This window comes from Muntiacus reevesi, chromosome 4, assembly GCF_963930625.1.
Source record: "Muntiacus reevesi chromosome 4, mMunRee1.1, whole genome shotgun sequence".
Taxonomy (NCBI): Eukaryota; Metazoa; Chordata; class Mammalia; order Artiodactyla; family Cervidae; genus Muntiacus; species Muntiacus reevesi.
The window spans coordinates 67,730,591-67,745,403 of record NC_089252.1 but is presented as its reverse complement, the minus strand read 5'-3'; the positions used below and the strand labels follow the sequence as shown (position 1 = coordinate 67,745,403).

The window sequence follows — 14,813 nt, the reverse complement described above, 5'->3', positions numbered from 1 at the left end:
TTTACCCTCTTGTGTACTGTCATCCCCCAGTAACTATGAGCATTGGTTCCAGGACCCACCGCAAATACCCAAGTCCTCGGATACTCAGATCCCCTAGCCAGTCCTCCCTATTTGCAATTCTACATCCATGGATTTGGCAAACCATGCATTATGTGGTACTGCATTATTTATCTTAAAAAATCCTAGGGTAATTCCTTCATGGTTCAGTGATTAGTACTTTATGCTTTCACTGCCAGGGGTACAAGTTCAGTCCCTGGTTGGGAAACTAAGATCCTGCATGCCATGCAGCCAAAAAAATAAGTAAATAAAACAAAGTGTAGAATTCAGTGTTTTTAAAAAAATAAATTGTAAAAAACCATATGTAAGTGGACCCGTGCAGTTCAATTCTGTTTTGTTCAAGGATTCACCATATTTGAACTTTGATTGTCAGTTGATTGCTTGAACTTGGTCCTTCAATTGAATTGGTCCTTCAGGTCCAAATTGGAGACTCCAGAAGCTTTCTTCAGAGGAAATTTATGCTACACACGAGAGAATCACCAGATAGGGACCCCTTCAGCCTATCCTAGGTCTTGTCTCAACTAGAATTCTCAGTTACGCCTCTCCACCTCTTTCCTGGGAACTTCACTTTTCAGTAGGGAAAGCTGCAAAACTGTATTGTAAAATGTGCAGTTTCAGCAACGAAAGCAGCTTTTATAGCTCTTTGTGCAGTCTCCTGCAGCTTGCCCTCTGACCACAGTAATTCATATGTCTCCCACATACAAAACGGTACTCGTGGACGTTTCCTAAAAGTCTCATCCTGATTATACCATTAGGCTTAAAGTCCATCATCTTGTGATCTGCATCAGGTCCAGATGCATGTGAGCTGCTGGGTGGGTCCTCTCCATCCTAAGGCCTCTGAACTAAAAAGACATCTACTTACACCCCACATGGTCAGCATATAATGGTGGTACCAGCATGGAAAAACCATAGTAGACACTCTCGTTTTAAAAAGGGGAGGAACAGAAACTTCATAAGTCACTGATTTATAGCATTTTGAAGTCGTACGGGAGTCTGCTGTCAGGTTCCCTTACTTCAGGCGTCATAAGTGTTCTGTCAGGGAGGTTTCATTCTCTCTTTGGGTGTGCTTCTCTAGACCATTGTTTTCCTCTTGTTGGTTGCGCCCTGGATCTTAGGCTCTGCCTCCCAAGATCTTTTCTTCTTTTGCCTACCAGTGTCTTCTGCTTTCAGTTGAGTATTTTTTTCAGCCTACTTCCCTTAAAAGTTGAGGATCCAGAAAGTTCTTCTGTCTTTTCATAGCATGCTTCAAAAGCACCCATAGTTGTTTCAGTAGCGTAATTCTCTTGAGAAATTATGGATGTTCTATTAATTTTGTCAAGGTTCCTGCATTTATCTTTCTCTTCAGTGCTAGTTGCTTCATTGGCGCATGGGAAGAACTGCCTCTCTCCACCTCTAAGACTTTGCTCTCCTTGCTCCTGTATCTAAAACATACTACTTTACCCTCGGCTTCATTCACCTTTTTATGCTTAGTTAAAGACTGGCAGGAATGGAGTTTTCTCTTTGTACGTGAACGTCTAGAAGTAGCAGTTGAGGGTTTCTGAGAGTGCCTGCTCTAGCCAATCTGGCGCAGGTGAGGCCGTCTGTCTCCTGAGTGACAGTGCTCCTAGCCCCCTTCCCTCCCTGTGCCTCCCCGTGCAGGCGATTACCAGCTTAGAGTGGATTCTGGAGCAGGGGTCAGCAGACTGTAGTACCCAGGCCAGGTCCAGCCAGCTGTCTCTCTTTATTTCACCCGTGAGCTAAGAATGTTTTCTGTATCTTTAAATGATTAATAATATTCAAAAGAAGAAGAATATTGTATGAAACGTGAAAACTGTATCAAATTCAAATTGCAGTGTCCACAAGTAGAGCTTTATTGGAATACAGCCTTGTTCATTATTTACATATTGTCTGTGGCTGCTTTTAGGCTATAATGCCAGAGTTGAGAAATTGCAACAGAAACCACATGGCCCGCAGAGTCTAAAATATTTACTCTCTAGTCCTTTACAGAAAAAAATTACTGACCTCTGTTTTAAAGTGGTTAAACAACTCTGCGGGCTTCCCTTGTAGGTCAGTTGGTAAAGAATCTGCCTACAGTGCAGGAGACCTGGGTTCGATTCCCGGGTCGAGAAGATCCCCTGGAGAAGGAAATGGCAACCCACTCCAGTACTCTTGCCTGGAGAAGCCCATGGACAGAGGAGCCTGGCAGGCTACGGTCCATGGGGTCACAAGAGTTGGACACGACTTAGTGACCAAACCACCACCACCACCACCAGACAGCTGGGCAAAGCTCCTCTGTTCTGTTTCACCTCGTTAGCATCTTATGGTGTGATTGTTAACCCATTTATATTTGAAAGAGCTTTAGTCAAGTTCGAAGCCAGCTTTGTTTGTCCCTTCAGCCCAACCTCTACCTGTGTTCCTGCTTTCAAACTTAATTTATCTAAATACGTCTCCTCTTGGTGTGCATGCCCATTCTCCTTTTCTTGCAGTAATATTTGACATCAAAGCCCATTACTCTTTTTTACTTTCTTCTGTGTAGTTCATTTCCTTGCTGGTGCTAAAGGGATTCTGTAGTATGTTTAGGTGAACTTCTTAAAGTTGTATCAGAAAATGGAATGATGAATGTGAAATGAAACAGTTGATTCAACAGTTTATTTCCTATGTAGAGATCCTTTTCCTATAATACTTTGTAGGCCAACAGTCAAAATGAAGGTGAAGGAAAACATTAGGCAAACCAGGTTTATAAAAAGGTGTCCTTGTAAGACATGTGAGGTATAAGAAAGGTTAGAATGCAGAGCTCAGCATGGCCTCGATCTTCACACTGTTAGCAGCACTTCTGCTTAACCACAGTGATTCTCAGAGGTAAGAGTAAGGTAGATTAGGGTCAACTCTTCAAACTATGCAGGTCCTTAGCAAATTTGGTAGTATTCGTGACCAGGTTTAGAGACCTAACTGTCATATCTGAGACAGTTCTAAGGCTGATTTGTCTCTGTATCTCTGTAGGACTTCTTTTTAAAAATTTATTTATTTGTCTTAATTGCAGCACATGGGATTTTCTGGCTGTAGCATGTGAACTCTTTCTTACAGCATGTGGAATCTAGTTCCCCGACCAGGGATCAAACCTGGGCCCCCTGCATTGGGAGCACAGACACTTAGCCATTGGACCACCAGAGAAGTCCCTTTTCTGTAGGACTTCTAAAAGCCATTTAATTTCTGCTCCCCCTCTGTTGTCCACTAGCTTATTTGGCCCTACTCTAGTAAGACAGAATTTACTGCATAATCAAGACATTATGATTGGAGTAAATTGTGACTTTGAAGCTCAGACTCTTCTGTGTATGTCTTTAGTCATTGGCACTGGGCTTATCAGGGTTTAGTCAGCTTCTCTGCATTCCCTTGAGGCCTTTGGCAAGGGTTGTGGCTGGCGGGCTGGTGTATGGGCATTAGCGTTCTGCTGTTCATATGACACTTGAGGAAGTTGCATATACACTGTAGTGACTCTTCATACTGAGCTCCCCCTTCACATCTCCATTTGTCTGTGGAACTTTCTGTTTTCCAGTCTTGAGCACACTAAGGTTAACTGGCACTTGTGTGGTATTTCTGTGTGGGTCTCCTGTACCAGTTGAGATGTGTACTTTCCAGGAGTCAGATGTTGGTTCTCAGACATCCCTAATGGTTGCTTGCTTGCTCTTAATATTGTAACAAAGTATTTTGCAAGAAATGGTATTAATATATAAAGGGACAAAATATATTAATAATTGTGGAAAGAAAATTGTTATGAAAACTGTGTTGAATGCTTAGGAACTACTGGATAAGGTTGTTGTTCAGTTGCTCAGTTGAGACCGTTTGCATTCCCACAGACTGCAGCAGAGCAGGTTTCTTTGTCCTTCACCATCTCCTGGAGTTTGCTGAAACTCATGTCCATTGAGTTGGTGATGCCATCAAACCATCTTGTCCTCGTCCCTTCTCCTCCTGCCTTCAGTCTTTCCCAGCAGGGTCTTTTCTAATGAGTTGGCTGTTTGCATCAGGTGGCCAAAGTATCAGAGCTTTAGCTTCATTGTCAGTCCTTCCACTGAATATTCAGGGTTGATTTCCTTTAGGAATGACTGGTTTGATCTCCTTGCAGTCCAGGGGATTCTCAAGAGTCTTCTCCAACTCCACAGTTGAAAAGCATCAATTCTTGAGGTCTCAGCCACCTTTATGGTCCAGCTCTCACATCTGTACATGACTACTGGAAAAATGATAGCTTTGACTATATGGACCTTTGTCTGCAAACTAATGTCTGCTTTTTATTATACTGTCTAGGTTTGTCATAGCTTTTCTTCCAAGGAGCAAACATCTTTTAATTTCATGGCTGCAGTCACCATCTACAGTGATTTTGGAGCCCAAGAAAATAAAGTCTATCACTATTTCCATTGTTTCCCCATCTATTTGCCATGAAGTGATGGGACTAGATGCCATAATCTTCATTTTTTGAATGTTGACTTTTAAGCCAGCTTTTTCACTCTCCTCTTTCACTTTCATCAAGAGGCTCTTTAGTTCCTCTTCACTTTCTGCCATAAGGGTGGTGTAATCTGCATGTCTGAGGTTATTGATATTTCTCCCAGCAATCTTGATTCCAGCTTATGCTTCATGCAGCACAGCATTTTGCATGATGTACTCTGCATAGAAGTTAAATAAGCAGGGTTATAGTATACAGCCTTCACGTACTGCATTCCCAATTTGGAACCAGTCTGTTGTTCCATGTCCAGTTCTAACTGTTGCTTCTTGACCAGCATACAGATTGTTCAGAAGGCAGGTAAGGTGGTTGGTATTCCCATCTCTTGAAGAATTTTCCACAGTTTGTTGTGATCCACACCATCTAGCATAGTCAAGGAAGCGGAAGTAGATGTTTTTCTGGAATTCTCTTGCTTTTTCCGTGATCCAGTGGATGTTGGCAATTTGAACTCTGGTTCTTCTGCCTTTTCTAAATCCAGTTTGGACATCTGGAAGTTCTTGATTCACATACTGTTGAAGCCTAGCTTGAAGGATTTTGAGCATTACCTTGCTATCATGTGAAACGAGTGCAATTGTGTGGTAGTTTAAACATTCTTTGGCCTTGCCCTTCTTTGGAATTGGGATGAAAACTTATCTTTTCCAGTCCTGTGGCCACTGCTGTGTTTTCTAAATTTGCTGGCATACTGAGTACAGCACTTTAACAGCAACATCTTTTAGGATTTCAAATAACTCAGCTATAATTCTATCACATCCACTAGCTTTGGTCGTTGTGATGCTTCCTAAGGCCCACTTCACACTCCAGGATATCTGTCTATACGTGATTTATCACACCATCTTGGTTATCCACGTCATTAAGATCTTTTTTTTTTTTTTAAGATCTTTTTAATATAGTTCTTCTGTGTATTCTTGCCACCTCTTCTTAATATCTTCTGCTTGTGTTTGGTCCATACCATTTCTGTTCCTTGTTTTGTCCATTTTTGCATGAAATGTTACCTTGGTATCTCTAATTTTCTTGAAGAGATCTCTAGTCTTTCCCATTCTGTTATTTTCTTCTATTTCTTTGCATTGATCACTGAGGAAGACTTTCTTATCTCTCCTTGCTGTTCTTTGGAACTCTGCATTCAGATGGGTATATCTTTCCTTTTCTCCTTTGCCTTTCGCTTCTCTTCCTTTCTCAGCTATTTGTAAAGCCTCCTCAGACAACCATTTTGACTTTTTGCATTTCTTTTTATTGGGGTTGGTTTTGATCCCTGCCTCCTGTATAGTGTTAGGAACCATCCGTCCATAGTTCTTCAGACAGTCTGTCAGATCTAATCTCTTGAATGTATTTCTCACTTCCACTGTATACTTGTAAGGGATTTGATTTAGGTCATACCTAAATGACCTAGTGGTTTTCCCTACTTTCTTGAACTTAAGTCTGAATTTGGTAATAAAGAGTTAATGATCTGAGCCGCAGTCAGTTCCCAGTCTTGTTTTTGCTGACTGTATATAGCTTCTCCATCTTTGGCTGCAAAGAATATAATCAATCTGATATCGGTATTGACCATCTGGTGATGTCTATGTGTAGAGTCATCTCTTGTGTTGTTGGAATAGAGTGTTTCCCATGTCCAGCTCATTCTCTTGGTAAAACTCTGTTAGCCTTTGCCCTGCTTCATTTTGTCCTCTAAAGGTTAAATTTGCCTGTTACTCTGCACATCCTTCTACTCCACCACCTTGAATATCCATCACTGGACAAGGACAAGTCCCTAAAGACATTTCTGTCCAGTGACTTAGACAGACAACTGTGATAGATTGGCGGGAAATTCCCTGGCAGTCCTTTGGTTAGAGGTCTGTGCTTCCACTGCAGAGGACATGGCTTCAATTTCTGTTTGGGAAAGTAAGATCTATCATGCCTTTTGGCATGGCCAAAAATTTTTTTTGAGAAAAAATTGTAGAAGTTCATGTCTGTGCACTACTATCAAGGGATCCATTGTCAGAAACAATTTTCCCTGCCATATTAAGAGATTTGTAAATGAATGCATGTTGTAAGATATTAAAATAATATGGTTGGTATCATACTTTTTGTTTCTTTGGTTTTGTTAATTATCTTCAGGTAATCAGTTACTTAATTGTACTAATTATGGGCATGTGTTGAGGATTTTATTTTCTTGAACTTTTTAACATCTAAGAAATTATATAGTTTATTTTCTCTTGTAATTGAATTTCCAATGGTAAGCATGCATTTATTTCTCTTTTAGTTTATTCAGCTGTCATTACTTTTAATTTGCAGTTTTATATTGCCTTAAACTTTATGTTATTCTGTTCTGTGGTCCATCTCTTGTTGCTGTTAAAACGCTTAAAAATCTTCAGAGTTTTTTTTTTTTTAAGATAAGGCACTTTTTAACATACCTTTGGAAATCCTGAGTGTTTTTTTTTATTTGAATGATATTATTTTTTAAAATATACTTTTGAAATACTAATATTTCCTTTGGTAGATGATAAACTTCATTGGAGAGATATTTTCTATTTAATTTTTTAATCAGAGATTTTTAAATAATTTTCCGTTGGAATATATACCTTATGTATTTGAAAGTCATTTCATGTGTTGGGTTTTTACCATGAAGAAATAAATAATAAGTAGTGTTACCAGCCAAGGTTCAGTCAGAAGACAGAATCCACAAGTTATTTTCACAGAGAGAATTTAATATAATTTGTTAAATGAATATCGATGGATTAAGAATGCAAAAAGGAAACACTAAAGTATCATGGAGATAGTTAATCACAGTACATAGCTCCTACCCCTGAAGCTGGAAGAATAAAATGAGGAGGTAAAAATGATTAAACTGTAGCGGCTTGGAGGAGAGGCACTGCCGAGCTGTGACTCAGACCACTGAGGGACAGGTGTAGCCGTCCTGTGTCTCTGAGAGGCGTGATGAGCTGGTTCAGTGACTGTTAGACAAACTGCGGCCTGCAACTGCTACTGAAGTGAGTGTCCCACCAGGGTTGCTAGGGTTTTGCTGACAAGAATAGGAAACACTTAGGAAGGAACAGGTTCCTTCTCCCTTCAGCTTCTGGTCTTTCAATACCTGCATTGACACAGTTTAATAAGAAACCATTCTAAACCATTAGAATTAGCAGAAAAAAGTGTTTTGCTTGATTCTAGGCCCAGTATCACAGAATATAAAAGAGTTATGAGACAGTAGGTTAATTCAGTTCAGTTCAGTTATTCAGTTGCTCAGTCGTGTCCGACTCTTTGCGATCTCATGGACTGCAGCACGCCAGGCTTCCCTGTCCATCACCAGCTCTCGAGCTTATTTAAACCCATGTCTATCGAGTTGGTGTTGCCACCCAACCATCTCATCCTGTGTTGTCCCCTTGTCCTCCTGCCTTCAATCTTTCCCAGCATCAGGGTCTTTTCCAGTGAATCAGTTCTTCAAGTCAGGTGGCCAGAGTATTGGAGTTTCAGCTTCAGCATCAGTCCTTCCCATGAATATTCAGGACTGATTTCCTTTAGGATTGACTGGTTGGATCTCCTTGCAGTCCAAGGGACTCTCAAGAGTCTTCTCCAACACCACAGTTCAGAAGCATCAAATCTTCAGCACTCAGCTTTCCTTATGGTCCAACTCTCACATCCATACATGACTACTGGAAAAACCATAGCTTTGACTAGATGGACCTTTGTTGGCAAAATAATCTCTGCTTTTTAGTATGTTGTCTGGGTTGGTTATAGCTTTTCTTCCAAGGAGCAAGCATCTTTTAATTTCATGGCTGCAGTCACCATCTGCAGTGATTTTGGAGCCCAAGAAAATAAAGTCTGTCACTGTTTCCACTGATTACCCATCTGTTTGCCATGGAGTGATGGGACTGGATGCCATGTTCTGAATGTTGAGTTTTCAGCCAGCTTTTTCACTCTCCTCTTTCACTTTCATCAAGAGGCTCTTTAGTTCTTCGCTTTCTGCCATAAGGGTGGTGTAATCCGCATATCTGAGGTTATTGATGTTTCTCCCAACAATCTTGATTCCAGTTTGTGCTTCATGCAGCCCGGCATTTTGCATGATGTACTCTGCATAGAAGTTAAATGAGCAGTGTGACAATATACAGACTTGACGCACTCCTTTCCCAATTTGGAACCAGTCTGTTGTTCCATGTCCAGTTCTAACTTGCTTCTTGTCCTGCATACATATTTCTCAGGAGGCAGGTTAGGTGGTCTGATATTCCCATCTCTTGAAGAATTTTCCACAGTTTGTTGTGATCCACACCATCTAGGGTTTGGTCTAGTGAATAAAACAGAAGTAGATGTTTTTCTGAAATTCTCTTCCTTTTTCTCTGATCCAGCGGATGTTGGCAATCTGATCTCTGATTCCTCTGCCTTTTCTAAATCCAGCCTGAACATCTGGAAGTTCATGGTTCACGTACTGTTGAAGCCTGACTTGGAGAATTTTGAGCATTACTTTGCTAGTGTGTGAGATGAGTGCAATTGTGTGGTAGTTTGAACATTCTTTGGCATTGCCTTTCTTTGGGATTGGAATGAAAATTGGCCTTTTCCAATCCTGTGGCCACTGCTGAGTTTTCCAAATTTGCTGGCATAGTGAGTGCAGCACTGTAACAGCATCATCTTTTAGGTTTCTAAATAGCTCCGCTGGAATTCCATCACCTCCACTAACTTTATTAGTAGTGATGCTTCCTAAGGCCCACTTGACTTCACATTCCAGGATGTCTGACCCTGGGTGAGTGATCACATCCTTGTGGTTACCTGGGTCTTGAACATCTTTTTTTGTACAGTTCTTCTGTGTATTTTTGCCACCCCTTCTTAGTATCTCTGCTTCTGTTAGGTCCATACCACTTCTGTCCCTTATTGTGTCCATCTTTGCATGAAATGTTCCCTTGGTATCTCTGAACTTGAAGAGATCTCTAGTCTTTCCCATTTTATTGTTTTCCTCTATTTCTTTGTATTGATCACTGAGGGAGGCTTTCTTACTTCTCCTTGCTGTTCTTTGGAACTCTGCATTCTAGTGGGTATTTCTTTGCCTTTAACTTCACTTCTTTTCTCAGTTATTTGTAAGGCTTCCTCAGGCAACCATTTTGCCTTTTTGTATTTCTTTTTAGTTTAACTAGTGGCTTTTAAATAAGTACTGCCTATTCAGTTTACTTTGTTTGAAGTTCATTTGAAGACCCTCATTTTTTTTCACATTTGCTTTCCTGACACTGCAGCACATATGGATCCTCTGCCTCACTTACTTGCCATTGATAGTGACATTGTCACTTAAACTGTTCCTCTTTTTAAATGTTTATCCTTTTACCTGTAGTTCTTGTGTGTCCTTGCTGTATCATTGAATGAAGGGTGAGAGGGTTCTGTTCGTATAGTTTGGATTCTATTACCAGCCTCGTCTAGTACCTTATAATTAATCAATTACTACTAAGTACCTTCTCTTTTCTGAGAAGTTGAAGAGTTTTTAATATCTTCTTATGAAATGGAATGTCTCAAAATTATGCCTTTTTCATATCAAAAGAGTTAATTTTTTCATGGCATTCATGGTGCTAAAATGCTTAAAAGTAAACTTAAAAAATTTTTTTTTTCTTTTTAATTATCAGGTGCTTCTAAGGAAGGAGGTGCCGGAGCAGTTGATGAAGATGATTTTATAAAAGCTTTTACAGATGTCCCTTCTGTTCAGGTAAGGGTACCAGTAATGTGGCATTCCCCTTGCATATTCCCTGTTATAATCAGTTGTTTTTGTCCCTTTTTTCAAATCCTTTTTTTCCTGAATTGACTGCATAAATAAAATACTTGACTTACTATTATCAAGTTAGTATTTATTGGTAGAATTGGATGTTCAAGTGATTTTTCAGTGAGGCTGACATAAAATTAAATCCATATCGTTGAGTCATATTATATTACAGTGTCTCAGTATATCCACTGTTTTTTTTTAAAGGTGCTTGTGAACAGTGTTCTTTCATTTTTCCCTCCTATTTTTTTTGTCTGCGTCATCTATTTCTCCTTTATAGCTACATCCTTCTTTATTTGACTGTTGAATATTTGAGATTTCTTAAGGGTTAGTTTTAGGCCTCTCTTCTTAGTATCCATTTTACTAAGTCGCTTCCTTCAAATCTATGGCTTTAGTTCCTGCCTTTACATAGATAATGCTTAGGTTTTTATCTCTCAGCCAGACATCTCTATTGTGAAAGTAATTTTTCCACTGAGTGTTTCTTTGACATTTCCTTTTAGATGTCTCTGAGGCATCTCAGATTCAACCTGTGCACAACTGGATTCATGATCTTCTCCTTTCAAATGTACTCTTTCAGTGTTTGCTGTGGAAACCATTACTTAATCAGTTACAAGAGTCAGACACCTAGAAATTATTCCTACTGACTCCTAACTTAGCAGGGAACGCAGGAGGCAGGAAAGGCTTAGACACTCCAGTGATCCTTCTCTAACAGAGTGTTATCTGGTCCCCCTCTGACCTCGTCAACCTTGTCTCCTGCCTTGCTCCCCTTTGTACTCTTGTTTCTGGCAAGTTTCTGTTTTAAGTGAAAGGGGAATTTAATGGCTGCTAAAAGTGAAAAATACAAGCAGGGCCATTTTGAGGTATCCATATATACCACTCAGATGGTACCCAGAGCCCTGTTTTTTGTTAGGCCTTATTTCTGGGTCCTTCTACATTGTCTTCCCTTGTGGTCAGCAGTATGCCTGCAGCTGTCTGAGCCTCACATCCTTGCTACACTCTCCTCTTTTCCTGGTTGACCATGTAAAACTTGTGTTTCACGCTCATCGAATTGACTTGGGTCACATGCCCACCTCTGAGCCTTGAGTGATGTGGAGAACTCCTGTGTGTGACTGACTTAGGCCTGGTCACTGGCTCTTTGCCTGGTTCCCTCTGCACTCTTTACTGCTGTACTCACCCTTCTTTCAGTTTCTTTCGGGGCCTTTGCACATGCCGTTCACCGATCTGTTTTGTCTGATGATACCTGCCTCAGTTCAAGTTTGACTTTCCTCACTAGTTCACTTCCCTCTCATATGTACTTTCATAACTGTGTAGTTCTCCTTGGTGGTACTTTCTATTTGTAATTTCATATTTTATATCATTTGATTAATTCTTTTCTCTCTTGACTAGATTATATGCTGCTGAGGCAAAAACCATGCCTATTTTTTGCTAACCATAGGGTCCTTTATGCCTAGAATATTGCATCCTTGTTTTGTGAACACTTGTTAAGTGAGTGAAAGGTGTTTGGCGGTTAGCTCCAGAGGGAAAAAAAGTCAGCATCTCTCCTGGCTGCTGTCCAGCATGGACAGGGGTGGAGGAGGTATTAACCTAAAACAAATACGTATCAATATATGAATGCAATTTAGTTCAGTTCGGTTCAGTCGCTCAGTCATGTCTGACTCTTTGCGACCCCATGGACTGCAGCACACCAGGCCTCCCTGTCCATCACCAACTCCTGGAGTTTATTCAAACTCACGTCCATTGAGTCGGTGATGCCATCCAACAATCGTCTGTCATCTCATCCTCTGTCATCCGCTTCTCCTTCTGCCTTCAATCTTTACCAGCATCAGAGTCTTTTCCAATGAGTCAGTTCTTCACATCTGGTGACCAGAGTGTTGGAGTTTCAGCTTCAGCATCAGTGCTTCCAATGAATATTCAGGACTGATTTCCTTTAGGATTGACTGGTTGCATCTCCTTGCAATCCAAGGGACTCTCAAGAGTCTTCTCCAATACCACAGTTCAAAAACATCAATTCTTTGGTGCTGAGCTTTCTTCATAGTCCAACTTTCACATCCATCCATGACCACTGGAAAAACCATAGCCTTGACTAGACAGACCTTTGTTGACAAAGTAATGTCTCTGCTTTTTAATATGCTGTCTAGGTTGGTCATAGCTTTTCTTCCAAGGAGCAAGCGTCTTTTAGTTTCCTGGCTGCAGTCACCATCTGCAGTGATTTTGGAGCCCCCCCAAAATAAAGTCTGTCTAAAGACTGTTTCCCCGTCTATTTGCCATGAAGTGATGGGACTGGATGCCATGATCTTAGTTTTCTGAATGTTGAGCTTTAAGTGAACTTTTTCACTCTCTATGAATGTAATAGATTTTTTATATACCTGAAGTCATTTTGAGGAATCATCCCTATTTTTCCTAATCTGTAGGATATTTGTATTTTGTTTTTAAATGACAAAGCATTTTAAGAGTATATTTGAAGTTACTTATGAGTGGAGAAAATACCCTTACCTACGTAACTGGTAAGGAAGACAAAGCATTTTATTTTATTATTGTTTATAATGTATTTCCATTCTTCATTTAAAAAATGGTGCTAAAAAGGGAAAAATATTGTTACTTAAATGATTGTTTTAAACATCAGGGCATTGTTTTGTTGTGGCAAGAAATATTAATGTTATCATTTTGCATCTTTTCTTGAAGATCTATTCTAGTCGAGAACTTGAAGAAACATTAAATAAAATCAGGGAAATTTTGTCAGATGACAAACATGACTGGGATCAACGTGCCAATGCAGTAAGTGTTCTATTTTTTATTTTCTTCTCTCTCTGTTTTTTTCCCCCCAGTGTTCTTTTTCAAAAACTTGGAAATTTAGTAGTAGTACTATCTGGTATTTGCTTTTGAAATAGAGTCTGATAAGTAGTATTTCAGTCTGGAAAACAAATTGAGATAATAGGCCTTTTTCAGGGTGCATTTTTTTCTGTTTTGCTGTTCAGGAAGAGTCTATCTCATCCATTTGTTAGTGTCTTCACCTCTGTTACTTGTTGAGCTTCACTAATGCCCCAGTGCCCTGGCTTTCCTTTGGGTTACATAGCTGTGGGGTAGAGGGAACCCTTGGGCACTGTTGGTAGGAATCTAAATTGGTAGGAATGGCATTAAATCTGTAGATTGCTTTTGTAGTATGGCCATTTAACGATATTCATTCTTCCAGTCCAAGAGCATGGGATAGCTTTTCATTTCTTTGATTCATCTACGGTTTCCTTTATCAGTGTGTTACGGTTCTCAGTGAATGTCTTTTACCTCCTTGGTCAGGTTTATTCCTAGGTGTGTGTGTATGTAATATATATACATGTAATGAAAGTGTTAGTCCCTCAGTTATATCCAATTCTTTGTGACCTCATGGACTTTAGCCTGCCAGGCTCTTCTGTCCATGAAATTCTTCTGGCAAGAGTACTGGAGTGGGTTGCCATTTCCTTCTCCAGGGGATCTTCCCAACCCAGTGATCAAACATAGGCAGATCCTTTCCTGTCTGAGCCATCATGGATGCAATTTTTAAAGTCTTTTTTTTAACTTTCTGATATTTCATTGTTAGTATAAAGAAACACAACAGGTTTCTGTATGTTAATCTTGCATCCTGCTGCTTTGCTGAATACATTTAGTAGTTCTAATCAGTTTATTGTGGCATCTCTAGGGTTTTCTATAAAATCATATTACCTGCATGCGATGGCAATTTTATCTCTTCCCTTCCAATTTGGATACCTGTTATTTCTTTTTCTTGCCTGATTCATGTTACTAAGAGTGCTAATAAATACTGTGTTGAACAGAAGTGGTAGAGTGGGCATCTTTGTCTTGTTTCAGATTTTAATGGCAGTGTTTTCTGCTTTTTACCATTGAGTGTTGGGTTTGGATTTGTCATAAAGCATTGGCTGTGAGTTTGTCATAAATAGCTTTTATTGAGATATGTTGAGATATGTTTCTTTTATACCCACTTTGGTAAGAGTTTTTATCATAAATGGTTGTTGAATTTTATCAGATGTTTTTTCTGCATCTGTTGAGATGATCATGTGGTTTCTTTTATTGATGTGCTATGTCACATTGTTTGATTTGCACATATTGAACCATCCTTGTGACCCTGGGATGAATCCAGTTTGATCAAGGTGTATGATCCTTTTTATATGTAATTGGATTCAGTTTGCTAGTATTTTGTTGAGGATTTTTTCATTTGTATTCATCAAAGATATTGGCCTGTAATTTTCTTTTTTGGTAGCATGTTTGGTTTTGGTGTTAGGGTGATGGTGGCTTCATCACTTTGGGATGGTTCCCTCTACTTTAGTCTTTTGGACAAATTTTTCTTTTTGTTTTATTTATTTATTTGACTGCACCAAGTCTTAGTTGTGGCATGGGGAATCTTAGTTGTGGCATGTGGGACCTAGTTGCCTGACCAGGGATTGAACTCTGGCCCCCTGCATTGGGAGTGCAGCATCTTAGCCATTCCACTAGGTAAGTCACTCTTTTTGGAAGAGTTTGAGAAGGCTTGGTGTAAGTTCTTTTTTGTATGTTTGGTAGAAATCCTCAGTGAAACCATCTTGTCATGGACTTCTATTT

At 39.8% G+C, this 14,813-nt stretch overlaps 1 protein-coding gene across 5 annotated transcripts in view; it reads left to right on the top strand.

Annotated features, from left to right (window-relative positions):
- Positions 1-14,813, top strand: part of CLASP2 (cytoplasmic linker associated protein 2) — a 168,075-nt gene that overhangs the window by 65,137 nt on the left and 88,125 nt on the right. For all 5 annotated transcript variants that reach the window (XM_065932944.1, XM_065932948.1, XM_065932947.1 and 2 more), the window contains exons 9-10: positions 10,099-10,178; positions 12,912-13,004. In XM_065932944.1, the coding sequence (XP_065789016.1) occupies positions 10,099-10,178; positions 12,912-13,004 (173 nt within the window). The remainder of the gene's footprint in view (positions 1-10,098; positions 10,179-12,911; positions 13,005-14,813) is intronic.